Source organism: Ipomoea nil, unplaced genomic scaffold (assembly GCF_001879475.1).
Source record: "Ipomoea nil cultivar Tokyo-kokei standard unplaced genomic scaffold, Asagao_1.1 scaffold2480, whole genome shotgun sequence".
NCBI lineage: Eukaryota > Viridiplantae > Streptophyta > Magnoliopsida > Solanales > Convolvulaceae > Ipomoea > Ipomoea nil.
Genome location: NW_017618908.1, coordinates 4790157 through 4808622, shown reverse-complemented (window position 1 = coordinate 4808622; position 18466 = coordinate 4790157). Strand labels below are relative to the sequence as shown.

At 35.2% G+C, this 18466-nt stretch overlaps 1 protein-coding gene and 1 long non-coding RNA gene across 2 annotated transcripts; one reads left to right on the top strand and one right to left on the bottom strand.

The window, feature by feature from the left end:
• The first annotated feature begins 268 nt into the window (after positions 1-268).
• On the top strand, positions 269-1372 carry LOC109152942. Its single transcript, XR_002049437.1, has 3 exons — positions 269-324; positions 407-604; positions 866-1372. It is a non-coding gene; the product is annotated as an uncharacterized LOC109152942 (long non-coding RNA).
• Positions 1373-6687: 5315 nt separating this feature from the next.
• On the bottom strand, positions 6688-9820 carry LOC109152935 (G-type lectin S-receptor-like serine/threonine-protein kinase At4g27290). Its single transcript, XM_019300638.1, has 6 exons — positions 8525-9820; positions 8188-8450; positions 7892-8102; positions 7553-7790; positions 7198-7351; positions 6688-7093 (listed from the first exon to the last, which is right to left on the bottom strand). Exons 1-6 carry the CDS (start codon positions 9789-9791, stop codon positions 6782-6784), a joined length of 2445 nt encoding a protein of 814 aa, XP_019156183.1. The 5' UTR covers positions 9792-9820; the 3' UTR covers positions 6688-6781.
• Positions 9821-18466: the final 8646 nt, after the last annotated feature.

Genomic DNA, 18466 nt, shown 5'->3' with positions numbered 1-18466 from the left:
TTTTTTTTTTTGAAAACTGATATTTAATGTTGTTGAATGTTTACACATACACAATTTCTCATTGTACATATGAAATCATAAACGTCACTGATCTGTCGCTCTCGAGTTCAACGTGTATAATACTTTCCCCAACAAAGGGGTAATCCACAATGAGATAGTGACATAACTTGTATCTTTGCACGGAGTCTTGGTCTCAATCTATAAACAATAAATTTTTGTCTAGAAAAGAAAAGAAAAAAAATCTATAAACAGCTAACATTTCATTCCAGAAAAAGGGTGAAAAATGAAAGCTCTTTGACAAGCATTAACTCTTACTACTTTTATGTACACAATCAAATTCATATGATTTCATGTTAATTGGAAGCTAAGTATATGCTTAATTATTTGATTCCTTTGTGTCATTTAGGTGATTTGGAGGCATCTATTGTAACATCGTGTAAATTGGAGCTCAATTGGATGTGTTTTGAAGTCATCTTGGCATCAAAGGCGTGTTCTGGGGAGTCATGAGAGATCAAGAAAGTGAAAAAGACCAAGTTGGAAGTATCATGACATAACCCGAGACCCAAAGGAACAAAAGATCAGGGCTCACGCTAACACTCGGGCCGTGAGTGTCAGCGTTACTTCATTTTGCTCTGCATTTTTCTCTATTTGGAGATGTCTCATTATTTTAAACATATCCCATCGTAGGAATGTCCAAATCAAGTGATTCTAATGGCATTGGAAAGATATTTTGATAATCGCCAAATACACTATGTTTTTGGGGTGTTTTGGAGGAGTTTTGTGCTTTAATTTTTGTCCTTAGAATGGCCTAATTGCTATAAATTGAGTTGAAGTGCTAATGTTGAGACACTTTTGTATTTGTTAGGTACAAAGGACCAAAACAAGGACAAAATGATCAAGGGATGAGCCAAAATAGGAAGAATGTGGGATTGGATCATCACCCGACGCATTACCAGTACCACGTGACCGACCTCGTGACACAAACTTCTGCGAGCTTGATCTGCTAGCCACGCAGCACATCACGCAGTAAAAGAGGTCGTGACATGAACTTCTACGCGCTAGTTTTGCCTCGTCATGCAGGCCATTACCATGTGGTGGCCTGCGTGACACTCGGGCACTACTGAGTGGTGAGCTGAGTGCGGCTGAAGGAAAATCTGCAGCTATAAATAAGGCTTTGCTCTTATTTGTTAGGAGATAGTTTTTTACAGTTTTTTCAATCTTGTACTTTAGATTTTAGAGAGAGAATCCTCATGAGGATTCTTAGAATAATTTGACACCTTGATCTAAGAATTCTTAGGGGGATTTCAACTACAATTGATTGAAGATTTTCTTGGAGATTGAAGATTGTGTTTTCAAAGCTAAGTATTCATTTAAATTGTAATTTACTATTCATTTCAAATGCTTCCATTGATTCTTCATCTTAGCTATTCAATTGTGACAATGTCTAGCTAATTCTTAGGGAATTAGGATTAGATTTACTTGTTAGGATGCTAGAATGTTTTTATTGCAATTAGGAAGTGACTTTATGTATTGACTTGATTTTTGCATTGTTGGAAGTGGACTTTGTATAGACTATTGTATGGTGATGGCCACATCATGCAATAGGCCGGTTTTGGTATTTAAGTGAATGAAGAAAAACAATGGTCCACTTTGTTATTTAAACCAATCAAATAACGACACTTCAGCAGGGAGTATAAAATAGAGTAGAAAGTGAGAGTACATGTAGTATCATTCCTCCCTCCTATCTCCTCTAATTCATACCCTCTCTCCTCCATGTGTGAATAAATATTTCAAACAAAGCCTTGATGGGATTGCTCCAACCTCCCTTGAATGAATGAGACAAATTCTTCCCACTAATTATTTGTTTATCGCTTTAATTCTCCAAATTAAAAGACCATTGAATTGTCGTAATTTATCTTCCATAATCATATTTGTTTTCAAAAAAAAAAAAAAAAAATCTTCCATAATCATATTGGGTCGAATATAGAGTCCTAGGGGCGAAAAACTTTGGGGGCGTTTTGGGGAAAGACTTTTCTTTCCCCAAAACGCCATAACAACACGCTGCTAATAGCAGCGTATTGGAACTTGGTGGTTTGGAGCAAATCCGCTGCTCCAAACTGCCATTTGCCAAACAATATTTTCAGTGTTTTGACTTAGTCAAAACGCTGAAAATGGCAAATTCGTCAAAATTTAGCGGATCCGTCATTAACCAAACAAGCCCTTTACTTTTTTGAGGGTGAGCTATTTGTTTATCTACTTTGAAAATTCAACACTACAACTCTACAAGCACAAGTGCACAACAACTCTAAAAATGTCCATTTAAGAGGATTGGAAAAATGGGATAGTTATGCTGTGCATCCGTATGCACCATCCGTATGCACCATGCATGGTGCATACGGATGCAAAAACAACGTCGTTTTATTAAAAACGCGCATCCCATTTTAAAAAAAAAAATCAAGTTCGATTTCCCTCAACAGCATTATGTTGTTCATTCATTCTGGAATTTTAGTTCAAAGATTCTGAAATTTTAGTTCATTGATTCTGGAATTTTAGTTCATCGATTCTGGAATTTTAGTTCATCGATTTTGGAATTTTAGTTCACTCATTTTGAAATTTTTAGTTCATAGATTAGATTATAGAATTTTAGTTCATAGATTCTGGAATTTTAATTCATAGATTATGAAATTTTAGTTCATCGATTCTGGAATTTTAGTTCATATGTTGTTGCTGAGAATCGAAACTGAATTTTTTTTTTTTAAGTGAGACACGCGTTTTTAATAAAACGACGTCGTTTTTGCATCCGTATACACCATGCATGGTGCATACGGATGCACATCATAATTTGCCGGAAAAATAGGCCTGTTTGCTGAAATTTCTGTCATCATAAATACGAGTGAGGTAATGGCAAGTTGTCAGGTTTTTAATAGATGCACAATTGTATATATGGGTAGATAGATCGAATTTACTCAGGATGGTCCTAAGTGTACAACTACTGTAAGAATAAGTTTTGACGTGTGCAAAACACTTTTTGCTCGAGCCGCATAGCTCTTAGGTTCGAACCCTAATGTTTGTCTCTCTCTTTGAGAGAGGTCATAGGATCAAATTCTTGATGGTGAGGCACTAACGGTACGGTCCATACACTTGTGTGAACTACATTCTAAAACAAAGTCATTTTGATCTTAAAAGTTAAAACAGAATAATGTAATTGATCGCTAAAATTAGTTACGTAATTAACGATGAAAATACTCCGTCGCTAAATATTTATTTAACAAGAAAATTAAAATCTGTTACTAATTTGTCGCTATTTCATCGCTAAATTAGCAACGAAAATTGTCCATCGCTATTTTCACATTTTATTTTTTCGTGATTAAAATAAATTATTTAAAAAATTTTAAGACTCAATCATTATAAACTATTTAATTATTTAATAATTAATACTAAAATACTAAATATTAACCAAAAAACATCTCAATTTGAACAATTTATTTATTTTAATTTTCATATTTAAAACAAAATCACACACTATACAAATGTTAGCCGACACAACCCACATGGGCTGTCAGCTCGCAAGACGAGAAGGCTGTCTCCTGATTGACTAGACCCATCAATGGGTCTCGTGAAAGTACCAAAAGTTGAACGCAAGTGAGACTTGCGTGTTAATGTTCATAGTCATAGTGATTATCCATCATCACCCATATCTTTCGCCTATAAATATTGCAACCTCTTCATATTTTGGCTATAAATATAACCCCTTTCCATTTTGCCGAAATATATCACAACCTCTTGCCATTTTGGTTATAAATAATGGTGAAACAATCAATTCGGAGAGAATACATACACACGTTGTTGTATATATTTCGACCTATTAAGAAGAAACGGTAAGGGTAAATATATATATTCAATATATATGTATTTAATATTTAGAGCTTACTTATTTCATCTAGCTGTGTAACTAAATTGTTGTTTTGATTTGCAGCTACAAATTATGGGGAAGAACAGCCGTTGATTGGTCTGTATTTAATTAATCTCGCGATGCTCTCCTGCACAATCCATGAATGTAGGCTACGGGTTTATTGTTAGAATTTAGAACGAATTTATTCATGATGGTTGTAAGGGGTGTTTGGTTCAAGTTATATAAGATAACTAAGATTATATTTGTTTAGGAATATAAGATTTTTATGTTTTGTTCAGTTTATGTAATTTTCTCATGGGATGTAACATAATATCTGGATGAAGTTTTTACTATTGGAAGGGAATGTGAGATACCCTATAATTTCTTAGGTAATCTGATCTCACATTCTCTGATCTTATTAGTAATTTTGGACTTTTGACATTTTAATCAATTTGTCTTATTACCGTGGCTTTATTTACATATTTCACCAAATACAGAAATCTAACATTCGTAACAATATAACATTCCTTAAGATAATTTGACATTCTGTGAACCAAACGCTCCCTATGTGTACAACTATTGTAAGAGTAAGTTTTGATGGGTAATATTTATAGTTAAAATATAATACGCGTTATAGATTCATAGAAAAGTATTATCTATCTCACACAAGACTTACACTTATTATATACTCCGTGTCTCCGTATATGGGTAGATGAAATAGATAAATGGAGAACACCCTTCAATTGTCAAAATGCTTAACCTAAAGGTCGAACTCATTTTAAAAAGACTAGTTCAATTGGTGAAATGGTTAGAAATTTTTGTGAGTAATACTAGAGAGGGGTGGGATTACTGGTTTGATGGTTGCCCTAGGCGGAAACCTCTAAAATGCAAATATTGAGCAGAAGCTTGGAGGACTGAGCTCAACATTTTAACATTGAAATATGATGTTGATTATTATGTAAGCAAAAAAGAAATAAAGTTACTTCAAAAAATAGTAATAATAAAGTTTCACCTTTGCAACAAGCTTGGAGGGCTGAGTCCGACATAGAATATTTTTGTACACAAATTGTTTGCTTCTAGCCCGGCCCCCATATAATATACGTGTTAGCGGTTGCGCCTCTACACACTTTGTAAGGTAGTATATTGCTATAATCAAGTACATTACTTTCTTTTTCTCGACCCCATGGATAAGGCCCCAACTATGTTAATTGTCAACCCCTCATCTTGAGAATAGGATGGCCGGTTAATGGGGGTGTAGTTGGTGGCTGGTCGGCCCAGGCCGATCTGAAATTCTTGGCAAGTCGAACAACCTCGTGCATAATCAACGCACTTCTTGGCCATGTTCGGCCAAAGATAACCATGCATGATTGCCCTATGGGCCATGCTATAGGCCCCTTGATGAGTTGATGTGCCGAGTCAACTCCTTTGTGTATCTCAGTATCGGCATCTATGGCCGACCTCGTCTCATCGGGATATAGGCATCGTAGCAAGATTTCGTTGTACGATCTTTTATATATCATTTCTCCTTGGAGCGTGTAGGTCCGTAGGTGAGGACTCGCCTCTTTATCAACCCGACCTCGACCTCGTTAGAGGGTAAGGTACCGATCATCTTATACTCTTTCAGGTGGTCTAGCTAACATGTGTCCTGGGATTATACGGAGAAGACTCTCTAGTCTTGACCTCAATAGTTTTTGATTTGTTTTCCCAACTTCCTTGTCAATTCCTTTCTAATACTTCACAAAACAAGCTATATGTCTCTAAAGAGTCAAAACATCATCCATCAAAGGCTCAGAGCAACCCAAGTTGGCAGCTGTACACTTCTGAAAATTATAGAATTTCCGACCACCTGAAAGTGATATTAAATCAAGTTAAAAGTCTTGTTCCGACCACTTTTGGTATTTGGAAAAACCTTTGTTGTTATTTCCGACCACTTTTTGCTTTCGACTTGATGTAATATCACTTTCAGGTGGTCGGAAATTCCATAATTTCCGACAGTTATATGATAAAGAGTTTTTTCTTAGTTTAATTTGTAAGAAAATTTAACCCAAAAATTGCACACCCACACATTATAGATCAGGAAATAAGCCAATTGGAGCAACTCTGACCATTCCGACCAAGTTAGTCAGACAGTTGATTTGTTAGTCATATAGTTCAAATTTTGACTCCCTATAAGTAGGTCTTAGGAGCTGAGTATAGCAATAAATATTGTTTGATATGAGTGAAAAACTAAAACTTTATTTAAAAAAATATTCATAACAAAATATGAAACATAATATAAAAGAAGGCTTGCACATTTTATATTCTAAATAGCATAAAAATGAAAATACTAATGAGATTTGACCCCATCCATGATCTTTCCTATGTTAAAGGCATAACTTACCATCTTACCTAGCACATATTTTAATTATTTATATATATATATATATATATATATATATATATATGTATATTTTATTTAAATCTAAACATGCATACTATATATACACAAGGATATTATATATGGGGATGGGGTGGGAGGAGAGGGGTAGCCCCACTGTAGATCCGCCCCTACACCTATGAGATTTGTTTATTAACATTTTTTGTTAGAGCCAATCAACTATATTCCAATCTAAACTGATTACCCTCCTTGTGATTCTTTTCTAGGTAAGATTATATATACAAATAAAAAAAAATATTTGTACAAAAGATCATATATACATTTTCAAAATGATTTACATTGATCGGATGAAAGTAAAAGGAAATAAATCAAACACCTAGTAAGACAACTATCCAATGCTTCCTAACTTACCTTATAGAACAGTAGAACACTCCCTTATATAAAATATCAATCATTTCAATAACGTATTAAGGAAATAAAAGCAACTTAAAAGGGAAATCATTGCTTGCACTCTACCGAGGATTCAAGATAGTGATGCTGCATTCATTTCTTGAAATCGTTCCTTGAGTACTTGAAGAGTAATCGCTTTCGTTCACTTTTTGTTGTTCTATGAAAAATCCTGGCTGTTTTGCTTCGGGTAAGCTATTATCATTGGACAACATTGTTACCACAGAAGACATGGTTGGTCTATCATCTGGATGTTGCTGCACACATAATAGTGCAATATGTATACACCTTTGAACTTGGGATAATACGCATGATGGATCTAGAAGATGTACATCAATTAATTCCAACGCCCTGTTTTCTTTATACAACCTCCATACCTAAAAAAATTAATTTATTAGATCAACAAGAAGTAATAAAAGTAATTCACCAAAACAAAATTATATATATGCGCTCACACACACAAGTTGTTTATTAGACCTACATGACCGATAAGGTTGAGACAATCGTCTGGATCATCAGAAAATCCTCTGTTTCTTTTTCCGGTCACAATCTCCAATGCTAAAACCCCAAAGCTAAATGTATCTGATTTTATTGAAAATATTCCCTTAGCAGCATATTCTGGTGATATGTATCCACTGCATAAAAAAGAAAACATTTGTATTAAGAGAGTTAAAAAAAAATGGATAATGCTCCAACATAAATGACACAATATTATTAAGGTATTCTGGTGATATGTATCCACTGCATAAAAAAGAAAACATTTGTATTAAGAGAGTTAAAAAAAATGGATAATGCTCCAACATAAATGACACAATATTATTAAGGTATACACTTACTGTGTCCCCATAATACGGCTTGCATTTGCTTCTGTTGCATCACCTCCAACACTTCTTGCCAATCCAAAGTCTGAAATTTTGGGATTCATATTGTGATCTAGTAAAATGTTACTAGCTTTAAGATCTCTATGAATGACCCTTAGTCGAGAATCTTGGTGGAGATACATTAGTCCTCGTGCAATCCCATTAATAATGAAATGGCGCTTTGGCCAATCAAGCAATTTGCTCTTTGCTTCATCTATCAAAAGATTCAAAAGGATCTTAATCAACTAAGGTTTCACAAAATATAAACTGAAGTAATTATTGTGCATTGACATAAGGGAGATTAGAAAGGCAAACCAAATATGAAGGTATCCAGGCTCTTATTTGCCATGTATTCATAGATCAAAAGCTTTTCTTCTCCTTGTATACAACACCCTAGAATCTTTACTAGATTCCGATGTTGAAGCTTGGCAATACAAATGACTTCATTCTTGAACTCTTCTATACCTTGCGTGGAAGTCTTTGAGAGCCGCTTCACAGCAATTTTTTGTTCATCATCCAAAACACCCTGAAAATTTGAAGTAAATAACATTTATATTTATGTTATCAATTTAACATACAGAAGTTTTGGAAATAATGAGATTTCAACATACCTTGTAAACAGCTCCAAATCCACCCTCTCCAAGCTTGTTATTTTCTGAAAAGTTATTCGTTGCCTTCGATATTATAGATAGGTCAAATATCGGTAATTCTAACCATTCTTTCATCTTCATCATTTTCTTCTTATTCTTTCTGTAGATGTACAAACCAACATACAGACCTAGCAAGATCATTGTAGTTAGCACTGACAAACAACCTACAATGATTTTGACTTTCTTCCCCTTCGATTTGGCATGAGATTCCTCTGTAACTGGTTCTGTAGTATCATAAAAATTTTAGTCACTATATCCAACAAAACATAGAAAATTGTATGTATTCTATAGATGTTACCTGGTATCTCAGAAGAATCGAGTCTGATGTAAATGTCTTGCCCGTTCTGAGACAGCAATCGCATGTCAATCAAGTCGTTAAACCAAAGAAGACAACCCCTTCCTCCATTGCTTATATCTAAGCTCGAATAAGCGGTGCAGGAGCAATTCTTCAAACATGTCTGCTCACACTGCTTAAGGTTCATGGTCGTGTTAAACCAAGAATGTGTAGTGTCTGGCAATTTCATACCAGAATACTTCTTGAACCCATCTGTTCCATTCTTGCATTTCAGAGGTATCCTTCTATGGCAACCGTCGGACCAGTAATCCCACCCCCCTCTAGTATTATTCACAAAATTTTCCAGACACCCACACACTGGGGAGTTAGCCACGTTACAGAACGCATTTGCGCCGCATTTATCATAGCTGTCGCAGATATCCATTGGGGCTTTGATGAAAGTGTCCCAAGTTTGGGTCTCGTTCATCCATGCGAAGCAATCAAAATCCCCAGAACTGGATAGAACAAACCTTGCCCAGTACGAGTTGTTGACGATTTCGTATTGGAAATAGAAGTCCCTGGGATTGATGTGCGCTTGGAACTTGTAACCAGTATTGTCCGGTGATATTGAAGGGGTTCCACTCCACCGTAGACCATTCCAGGGCCCTGTTATGTACGTTTTTGCCGGGCCGTTCTTGATTACGCCTTGTGGGTACCCGGATGGATCAAAAGCAAATGTGAATTGCCCAGAAGCTGGGTCATCTTCACTCTTCCTTGCAGTGATATATACCTCCTTGCCTGTCTCTAGATTCCTCCCAAGCTTCATGCCTGGAAGGAAGGTATCTGTTGGGTGATCAAAGCTCTGCCAGAGGAAATTCTCCGGGTTTTCATCCTTTGCATCTCTAACCACAAGATTCCCTGAATCCAACAGCTCTGCAATAGGATTCTGAGCTGATGTTGATGTATTAGCTGACCATATAACCTCATTCTTGCCATCAACAAGAACTAACCGCCCCGGCTCGACCATCTTCAAGGCAGCCGATGTTGTGTTGGTTAGTGCAGTTTCTCTGTTGGCAATCCATACTACTGTTTGAACAGGAAGTTGTTTGTACCATATACCGACGTATCGGTTTATAGAACCAGCAGGGCTGCTGAAAAACCCCATCTCAAAGCTCCCATCAGATGAAACAATGGTGTCGCCATCTTTGAGGAATTGAGTGGGAGTGAGTGTATCCCTTGCATGGGAAAGCAAGAAGAAGGAGAACAGAAAATGCAGGAAAAGATCTCTCATTTTGACACCCTACCTGCAGTTTCTTGAAAGAATTGTTGTTTAATTTGATGTTTATACTTTGAGATGGAGATTTTGGCATTCCTTATATGATTACAAAGAGCTAAGACTACGCGGAATTGCAGGTCATAGTGGCAATAATTTTGGCAAATCAAAATAATACAACTTGTGTCACTATTTCAAACATGTAAACTTGAAAATTCTACGCTGTCGTTTGTGGATTACTATGTACGTGTTTCAGTGTTTGTTTGTTGGGGAGGATATATTTTAGGCGTACAATATGGAAACTAAATCATGCAAGTTGGGACCGTTCACTTCATAAGTACACTAAAAAATTCATGCAAGTTGGGATCGTTCACTCCATAAGTACAATAAGAAAATGATGGAAGTTGGCGAACCGCGGATTGACTTCATATATGGTGTAAGAGAATGTGCCGTGTGTGAAACCTTCACCTACCAACAACTTCATATATTCCTTCAATTCTTATCCATTTTACTAGTTGTAAATTGATATATGTATTATTGAATAATATCCAACCAACAACAAATTAAAAATTTAATAAATGCAATTAGTTTTTCTTATAATTTCTTCTATTTGTAATTATATTTTAATATTAATATCAGAATATATGAAACATAATTTTTTGTTGTCAATAAGCTAATGATGCATATATTCCAAATCAAATAATAAGATACAAATGAAAAATTAAACTCATTTACCCCACTTTCGAAAAACTCATTTACCCCTTTATTCCCAGCATGGCTAACTAGTGCACTTGCATGCAATGTTAACAGAAGAACAGATCAGAGTGCTCTTATGGTGGCAATCCTTTATCAATATGTGGCGATGCCGCAATACCGCAGTGTGGGACGGCGCCCTCCCTCCACCCGTCGGCGCATGGAAGAAGGCGGCTGTGGCTTTGAGTGCATTCCAGAAGGCCAACCAGCGTCCTCCTCATCCCGTGACGGCTCCAGCAGCACCGGGCGGTGGTCACGGCAAGCGGAGATGCTTCGTGGATGCAGGGTTCCGACACGCAACCGGGGAGGCTACCTTCGATATTGTCCTTCTCTCATCGAACGGCGAGTTTACGGCAGCATGAAGTGGAAGGTTACCGGCTTGTTTTTCGCCACTTATGGCAGAGGCCTTAGCATGTAAAGAAACCCTATCTTGGTTGTTGGAGAGAGATGTAACATCGGTGGATCTTCTCACGGATTGTATGGAGCTACGGAACGTTCTACGCCAGGAATCAGCGAATATTCTATCCTATGTTGGGGTTGTAGTGGACCAATGTAGGGTGGCCATGGCTTCGTTTAATTATTGCTCATTAAGTTACGTATCTAGGTTCTTTAATTCACATGCTCATACTTTAGCTTCTTTAGCTTTTACACATGACCAGTTTATGTATTGGGATTCAATTCCCCCTTGACTCTATTGCAGCTTTGATTTATTAATACAATCATTGATTGGTTGGTTTAAACAAACAAACAAACAACAAACAAACAAACAAAAACAAAAAAAAAAAAAAAACCGAAAAAAAACAAAAAACAAAAACAAAAACAAATTAAAAACAAACAAAACAAAACAAAAAAGTGATAATTTATTTCTTTTTAAAGGAGTTTAAATAAATAGAAGTTAAATTTTCAAATAAGAAAATCATATGAAAATAGATACACATTATTCATTAATTAAAAATTATTATTAAATTAAACTATATTTACCAGGACTATGTGGTCCAATGGTATCCGGGTTGGACTTCCATTTGGAAGATTATAAGTTCGAGCCTCAGTGGAGGCGTTATTGGTTCCTTGTGTTTCAATAGGTTGAGAAAGTATATGAACAGATACTACAATGTAATAGAGCCAGTAACTTTCAAAAAAAAAAAAAAAACTATATTTATAAAAAGACTAGAAACTACTATACATATAAAGACATGTATGCATGTGTCTGTATCTTATATAGTGAGAGTACGGTGACAAAAGAAAAAAAATATTAAGGGTGAACTTGGTAATAAATGATAAATGTACAACACAAAGGGCATCAAATAAAAGCATTTAGTGTCACTTATATCACTAATAAATTTTTTTTTTCAATTAAGGACTAATGTTAAAATAAATGTCAAAAGAAGAAATGTGAAAGGTAAAATTGAAAAAATGCAACGAAACAACACGAATAATATCATTGGCTCTTAATATTTTTCATGTATTACACATCTCAAATGTTAGGGTCTCACACAGTCACCAATTGTTATGTCGTGGAACCGTGTCCACTTTGCAAGGTTGACACAGTTTTATGTTCATAATTACTGAATTCTATGTTTATAATTATAAAAATATAATGCCCATAATTTTTGAACTTCATAATCACAATTATTGAACTCTATATTCACAATTACAAAACTCTATGTTCATAATTACTAAACTCTATGTTCATAATTATAAAACTCTATGTTCATAATTTCTGAACTTCATATTCACAATTATGAACTCTATATTCACAATTACAGAACTCTATGTTTATAATTATAAAACTCTATGTTCATAAATTTTGAACTCTATATTCACAATTATGACAGTTATGGAACTGTGTTCATCTTGCAAGGTGGACACGGTTCCACTCCATAATTTGCCCACATTCGGAACGTTATATTGTGCAACCGTGTGCACCATCCAAGGTGCACACGGTTCTATTCCATAATTTCTATACTATAGATTCATAATTTTTATACTATAGATTCATAATTTTATACTGTAGATTCATAAAATCTATACTGTAGATTCATAATTTCTAAACCGTAGATTCATAATTTCTAAAACGTAGATTCATAATTTAAATACAGTAGACTCATAATTTCTATACTGCAGATTCATAATATATATACTGTAGATTCATAATTTATGTACTTTAGATTCATAATTTCTAAATTGTATAGTTATCAAATTATGAACATATAGTTCTGTGATTTGTGAATATAGATTTCAACAATTGGAAATATGAACATCGAAAATTATGAGCATAGAGTTCTGTAATTGTGAATATTGAGTTCAATAATTATGAATATATAGCTTTATAATTATGAACATATAGTTCAGTAATTATGAACATAGAACAGTGTGCACCATGCATGATGCACACAGTTGCACCGCATAATTTGCCCCCACAGTCACACAAGACCACTTTTTAAGAAAAGAATACTGAGCGTTATGTCCTAGACCCGTGTCCACCATGTGCATGGTGGACACGCTGTACATTCATAATTTCTATACTGTAAAGTCATCATTTCTATACTGTAGATTCATAAAATTTATAATGTAGATTCATAATTTCTATATTGCACATTCATAATTTCTGTACTGTAGATTCATAATTTTAATACTGTACATTCATAATTTCTGTAGATTCATAATTTCTATACTGTAGATTCATAATTTTTATACTGTAGATTCATAAAATTTATAATTTAGATTCATAATATTTATACTGCACATTCATAATTTTTGTACTGTAGATTCATAATTTGATAATTATGTGTTGATAATTTGATAACTATACAGTTTAGAAATTATGAATCTACCTTACAGAAATTATGAATCTACAGTACATAAATTATGAATGTACAATATAGAAATTATGAATTTACATTATAAATTTTATGAATCTACAGTTTAGAAATTATGAATCTACAGTATAGAAATTATGAATGTACAGCGTGTCCACCATGCACATAGTAGACACGGGTCCATAGCATAATTTGCCAAAAAATACATCCCGGGCTAAGCCCAATCGTTATGTTGTGCATCCGGATGCAAAAACGACGTCGTTTTGACGTCTAACTTAACAAAAAATAAATAAAAAATTTTGCATAACTACACATCCATAATTTCATCACATCCATAATATCATAATTATACATATTACATAACTACACATCCATAATTTCATAACTATAAATCCAGAATTGCATAACTACACATCCATAACTTCATAACTATACATCCAGAATTGCATAACTATACATCCATAACTTCATAACTATAAATCGAGAATTGCATAACTACACATCCATAACTTCATAACTACGCATCTAGAATTGCATAACTATACATCCAGAATTACATAACTATACATCCAAAATTTTATAACTAAAAATCCAGAATGAATGAACTAAAAAATGAATAACATAATGTTGTTGCAGGAAATCGAAACTGATTTTTTTTTTTTAAGTAGGACTCGCGTTTTGATGCAAAACAACGTCGTTTTTGCATCCGGATGCACCATGCATAATTTGCCGGCTAAGCCTACCTTTTGCTTAACGGGCTTAACTATATGGGCTTCCTTTACTTTGAACTTTTTCTGTGAGAAATCGTACAAGATTGAAAAGGTGAAGCCCACTTAAAAGTTATTTCCTGGCGATTCTACAGAGCCCAGAGGACCAGAGAGGGCAAATTATGCTGTGCATCCACGTGGTGCATACGGATGCAAAAACGATGACGTTTTATTAAAAACGCATCTCCCCTTAAAAAAAAAAAAATCAGGTTCGATTCTCAGCAATAACATATGAACAAAAATTTCAAAATTGATGAACTATAATTCCATAATCGATGAACTATAATTCCATAATCTATGAACTATAATTCCAGAATCTAATCTATGAACTAAAAATTCCAGAATGAATGAACTAAAATTTCATAATCTATGAACTAAAATTCCATAATCTATGAACTAAAATTTTAGAATCAATGAACTACAATTCCATAATCGATGAACTACAATTCCAGAATCGATGAACTATAATTCCATAATCTATGAACTAAAATTCCAGAATGAATGAACAACATAATGTTGTTGTTGGGAATCGAACCTGATTTTTTTTTAAGGGGAGACGCGCGTTTTTAATAAAACGACGTCGTTTTTGCATCCGTATCCACCATGCATGGTGCATACGGATGCACAACATAACTACTCACCAGAGAGGAGTTGCAGACTTGCCAATTTTTAGGCAAATTATATCGTGCACAAGGGTGCACAATGCATTGTGCGCCCTGATCTAAAATGACATCATTTTGTATTTTTTTTTTTTTTTTGGAAATTCTGTTTCTCTTTTCTATTGTTAACTTCTTAAAAAAATTTCTCATGTTTTAAATGTACATAATTGTATAATAGAATGTACATAATTGTATAATATAATACACATAAACCCCTAACATAATACACATAATCTTTTTTGAAAGGATAATACATATAATCTAACATAATACATAATACACATAAACTCTTAACGTAATACACATAAACTCTTAACTCTTAAAAAAAAAATCTCATGTTTCGAATGTACATAATAATTGTATAATAGAATACACATAAACTCATAACATAATACACATAATATTTTTTGAAAGGATAATACACATAATCTAACATAATACATAATATACATAAACTCTTAACATATAAACTCTTAGCATAAACGAACACATAAACTCTTTACTTTTAACATAATACACATAAACTCTTAACGTAATACACATAAAACGGTGTCCGTCGCATCAACTCTCCACACAACTTAACAAAACGACGTCGTTGTGGGCAGGGCGGGGCGCACGATATAACGATTGCAATTTTTATACCATGAATTAGGATCTACCACTAGTACAAAAAAATGCCATTCGCGCATGTTGTAACATTCAAAGAAAATTCTGTTTTAATTCCCCCTGGATCAAAGATAATCCTTTCATGAAGGAAAACTGCTTGAACTTCCTTTTCCAGTTCAAAAACAACTATACTTGTAGCTTCCCTCACCATTTTTGCTTGTGACAGGATAATAGGGCTGGCACCCGACCCGGATCACAAATGGGCATTGACTCAGCATCACATGGGAACCCAACGGGCAGAACTCCAACGGTCAGGAATTCCAACAGGTGCCACTTTACTACCATTGAAGCCATCATTGAAGTCCCCATTGATGAGAGAGAGTTAAAGGCTAGGCTCCCCATTTATATCCCATGTTGTTACCGTTAGGACTCTAAGTATAAATGGGGCTCCCCTCAGCTAGCAATGGACACACTGTACTTTCTATACTGAGACAAAAGGCAATACAACTATCGTTATTTTCTTATAGCATTGTTATATTATTATTTACCGGTAACGTTATTACCGTCAGCTTGTCTTCTGAATTCTACCATACCGTTGTATATCATCAGAAACACAAGGTGACTAGTCTGAGTATTCAAGGAAAATTCTGCTTTAATTTCCAAGAATACACCACATATCCACTCCCTTAGTTTCACCATAATTTCCTAGATAATTCAAAACTCCAAATCCAGTAGGATAACACTCAATCAGTGTGATCAATTCATCTTGTTTCACAGACAGTTCATAAGACACCTTAAGGATATGCAATTTTTCTATTTTATCATCAACATCTTTCTAGCCCGTGTATGTGTTCATCATAACGATTTAAGTCACCATCATGGTCCTTAACAATTTCATCCTTCTGTACCTCTAGAGCTTACACTAGTAATTTCTCCTTCCTGTTGTAATGATCTTGCTGTAACACTACCTTCTTGGCCAAACCTTTCAATATTATTGTTTTCCCATCCTTGTGGAAAGAGATCCCAGGTGGTCTGGTGTGTAACTGAATTGGTGCAAAAGTATCAATCCAGTCCATCCCTAGAACCGTGTCACAACCTCCCAGCCTTAGCAACCTGAAATCTTGTTCAAAGACTTCATCCTGGACCTGCCACTTTAGCCCACAACATATAGAATCACACATCATTTTATCACCATTAGCTACTGTCACAGTGAGAAGCTTTGCCTTTTCAGGGGTAATTTTCAGTTGGTTAAGCAATCTAGGGTCCAAAAAACTGTGTGTACTCCCACTATCCACCAGAATCACAATAGGATGTTGGTTAATAGACCCAATCAATTTAATAGTATTCATTCCCTCACTATTAATAACAGCACACAAGGTTACTTTAACTTCTTCTTCTCCTTAATGATCCTTACTGGCCTCCTCTTCAAGATCCCATGGCCCAGCTTCTTCAATAATATTAAAGGTTGGACCTCTACACTTATGGTTAGGATTTCAGGGCTCAAAACACTTAAAGCGCCTATTTTGCTCTCTTAATTGATTTTTGAGCTTGTTAATTTCAGGGAACTAGTCAGTGGAGTTTAAGGTGTTTGAGGCTAAAGATTTGGGTGGATTAGGGGTATTTTGAGGCTTGTATGGTTCTGGAGTCCTGAGGTTATAAGGGTTGGTATAATGGCTGAATTTTTGGCTAGTATCTATGGATTTTTGGATAGTATAGGAAGTTTTCTGAGGCTCATTTGTTCTAAGTCCCTTCTCAAATTGTTTGGCTGTCCACATAGCATCCTCAAGGTTCCTAGGCTTTGATGTCCTTACAAAACACCTTAGTTGCTGCTTTAATCTAACTATGAAACTGACTAAGAAATATTGATAAGTTAAATAAGGATAGATTTGTAGCAAAAGGCCTTTAAACTCCTCAAATTCATCAGCAAATTCAGTCACACTTCCCATTTGTTTGAAATTAGAGAACTCCTCTATCACATCCATATTGTTTTCACAAAACCTTTTGCATACAGCTCTTGCAAACACAACCCCCTAGAAGCCTACTCTTAAGCCATTAAGGTAATCTTCAAACCGAACCCCAACTTTACCAGTTAAGTTCACACACAGAATATTCATAACCTCATCCATAGGAATTCTAGTCAGCATAAAAAATCTTTCACACCTCACTACCCATAATCTGGGATGGTCATAATAAAAAAGGGGAAATTTGTGTTATACCTCATGAGTGGATCACCTCCTTGGTTGTGGTGCAAGTTTCTGACATCTGGATTGGCTTTCCATGGAACCTAAGGTCTCTCTTCACCTCTAGGATCCTCTTGGAAGGCATGCAAGTTATTAGCTTGATCTTCATCACCCTTAGAAACTTCCTAGACTTCAACATTGTCATCCACAGCTGGTTCTTTTCTTGGCCCCCTCCCAAGTCCAGAGACCACTTCACCAGGGCTTGGTTGTGGCATGTGGGCTTGACCCTGAATTGAAGATGGGTTTATGACAGGTGGGGGTGGTATATTCAATCTCAACAGCTCAATGATCTCATTTTTGTAGGCTTCTATGTGGTTCTTAAGCTCTTGGACAGAATCTTTCACAGTTTGTAGTCATGTAGCATGCCGGTTCCCTTGCTCCATCACTCGAGCCTCTAATCGACTCATCTTGTCCTCCATTGAAGCAGTAGATTGAGTTCCCATGGAAGGCTCTGATACCAAATGTAATGAACCTGGTAATTTGCAATACTAAAGAAGACAAAAAAACAGCTAGATAGGAGTAAAGAATGACAATTGCAAAAAAGAGAGGAAAGGAATGACAGAAAGGGAAAAAATTTTAGAGAAAAGAGAGATAGAGAATGAGAAATTCTATTCATTGCAAGCATGTCCTAATTACCAAACATACTCTAATTTATAGCTCTCCTATCTACTGAAATTTACTCCAAATAACAAACATTCCCAACAACGGCAACAACCATTCCCAACAACGGCAACAACCATTCCCAACAGACTACTCCCCAAAACGACGTCGTCAGCTGCTAAGCTATCCGCTTTCTTTCTCCTCTTCTTTTGTCAAACTTACAGGGTTATAACAAATGCGTAATCTGAA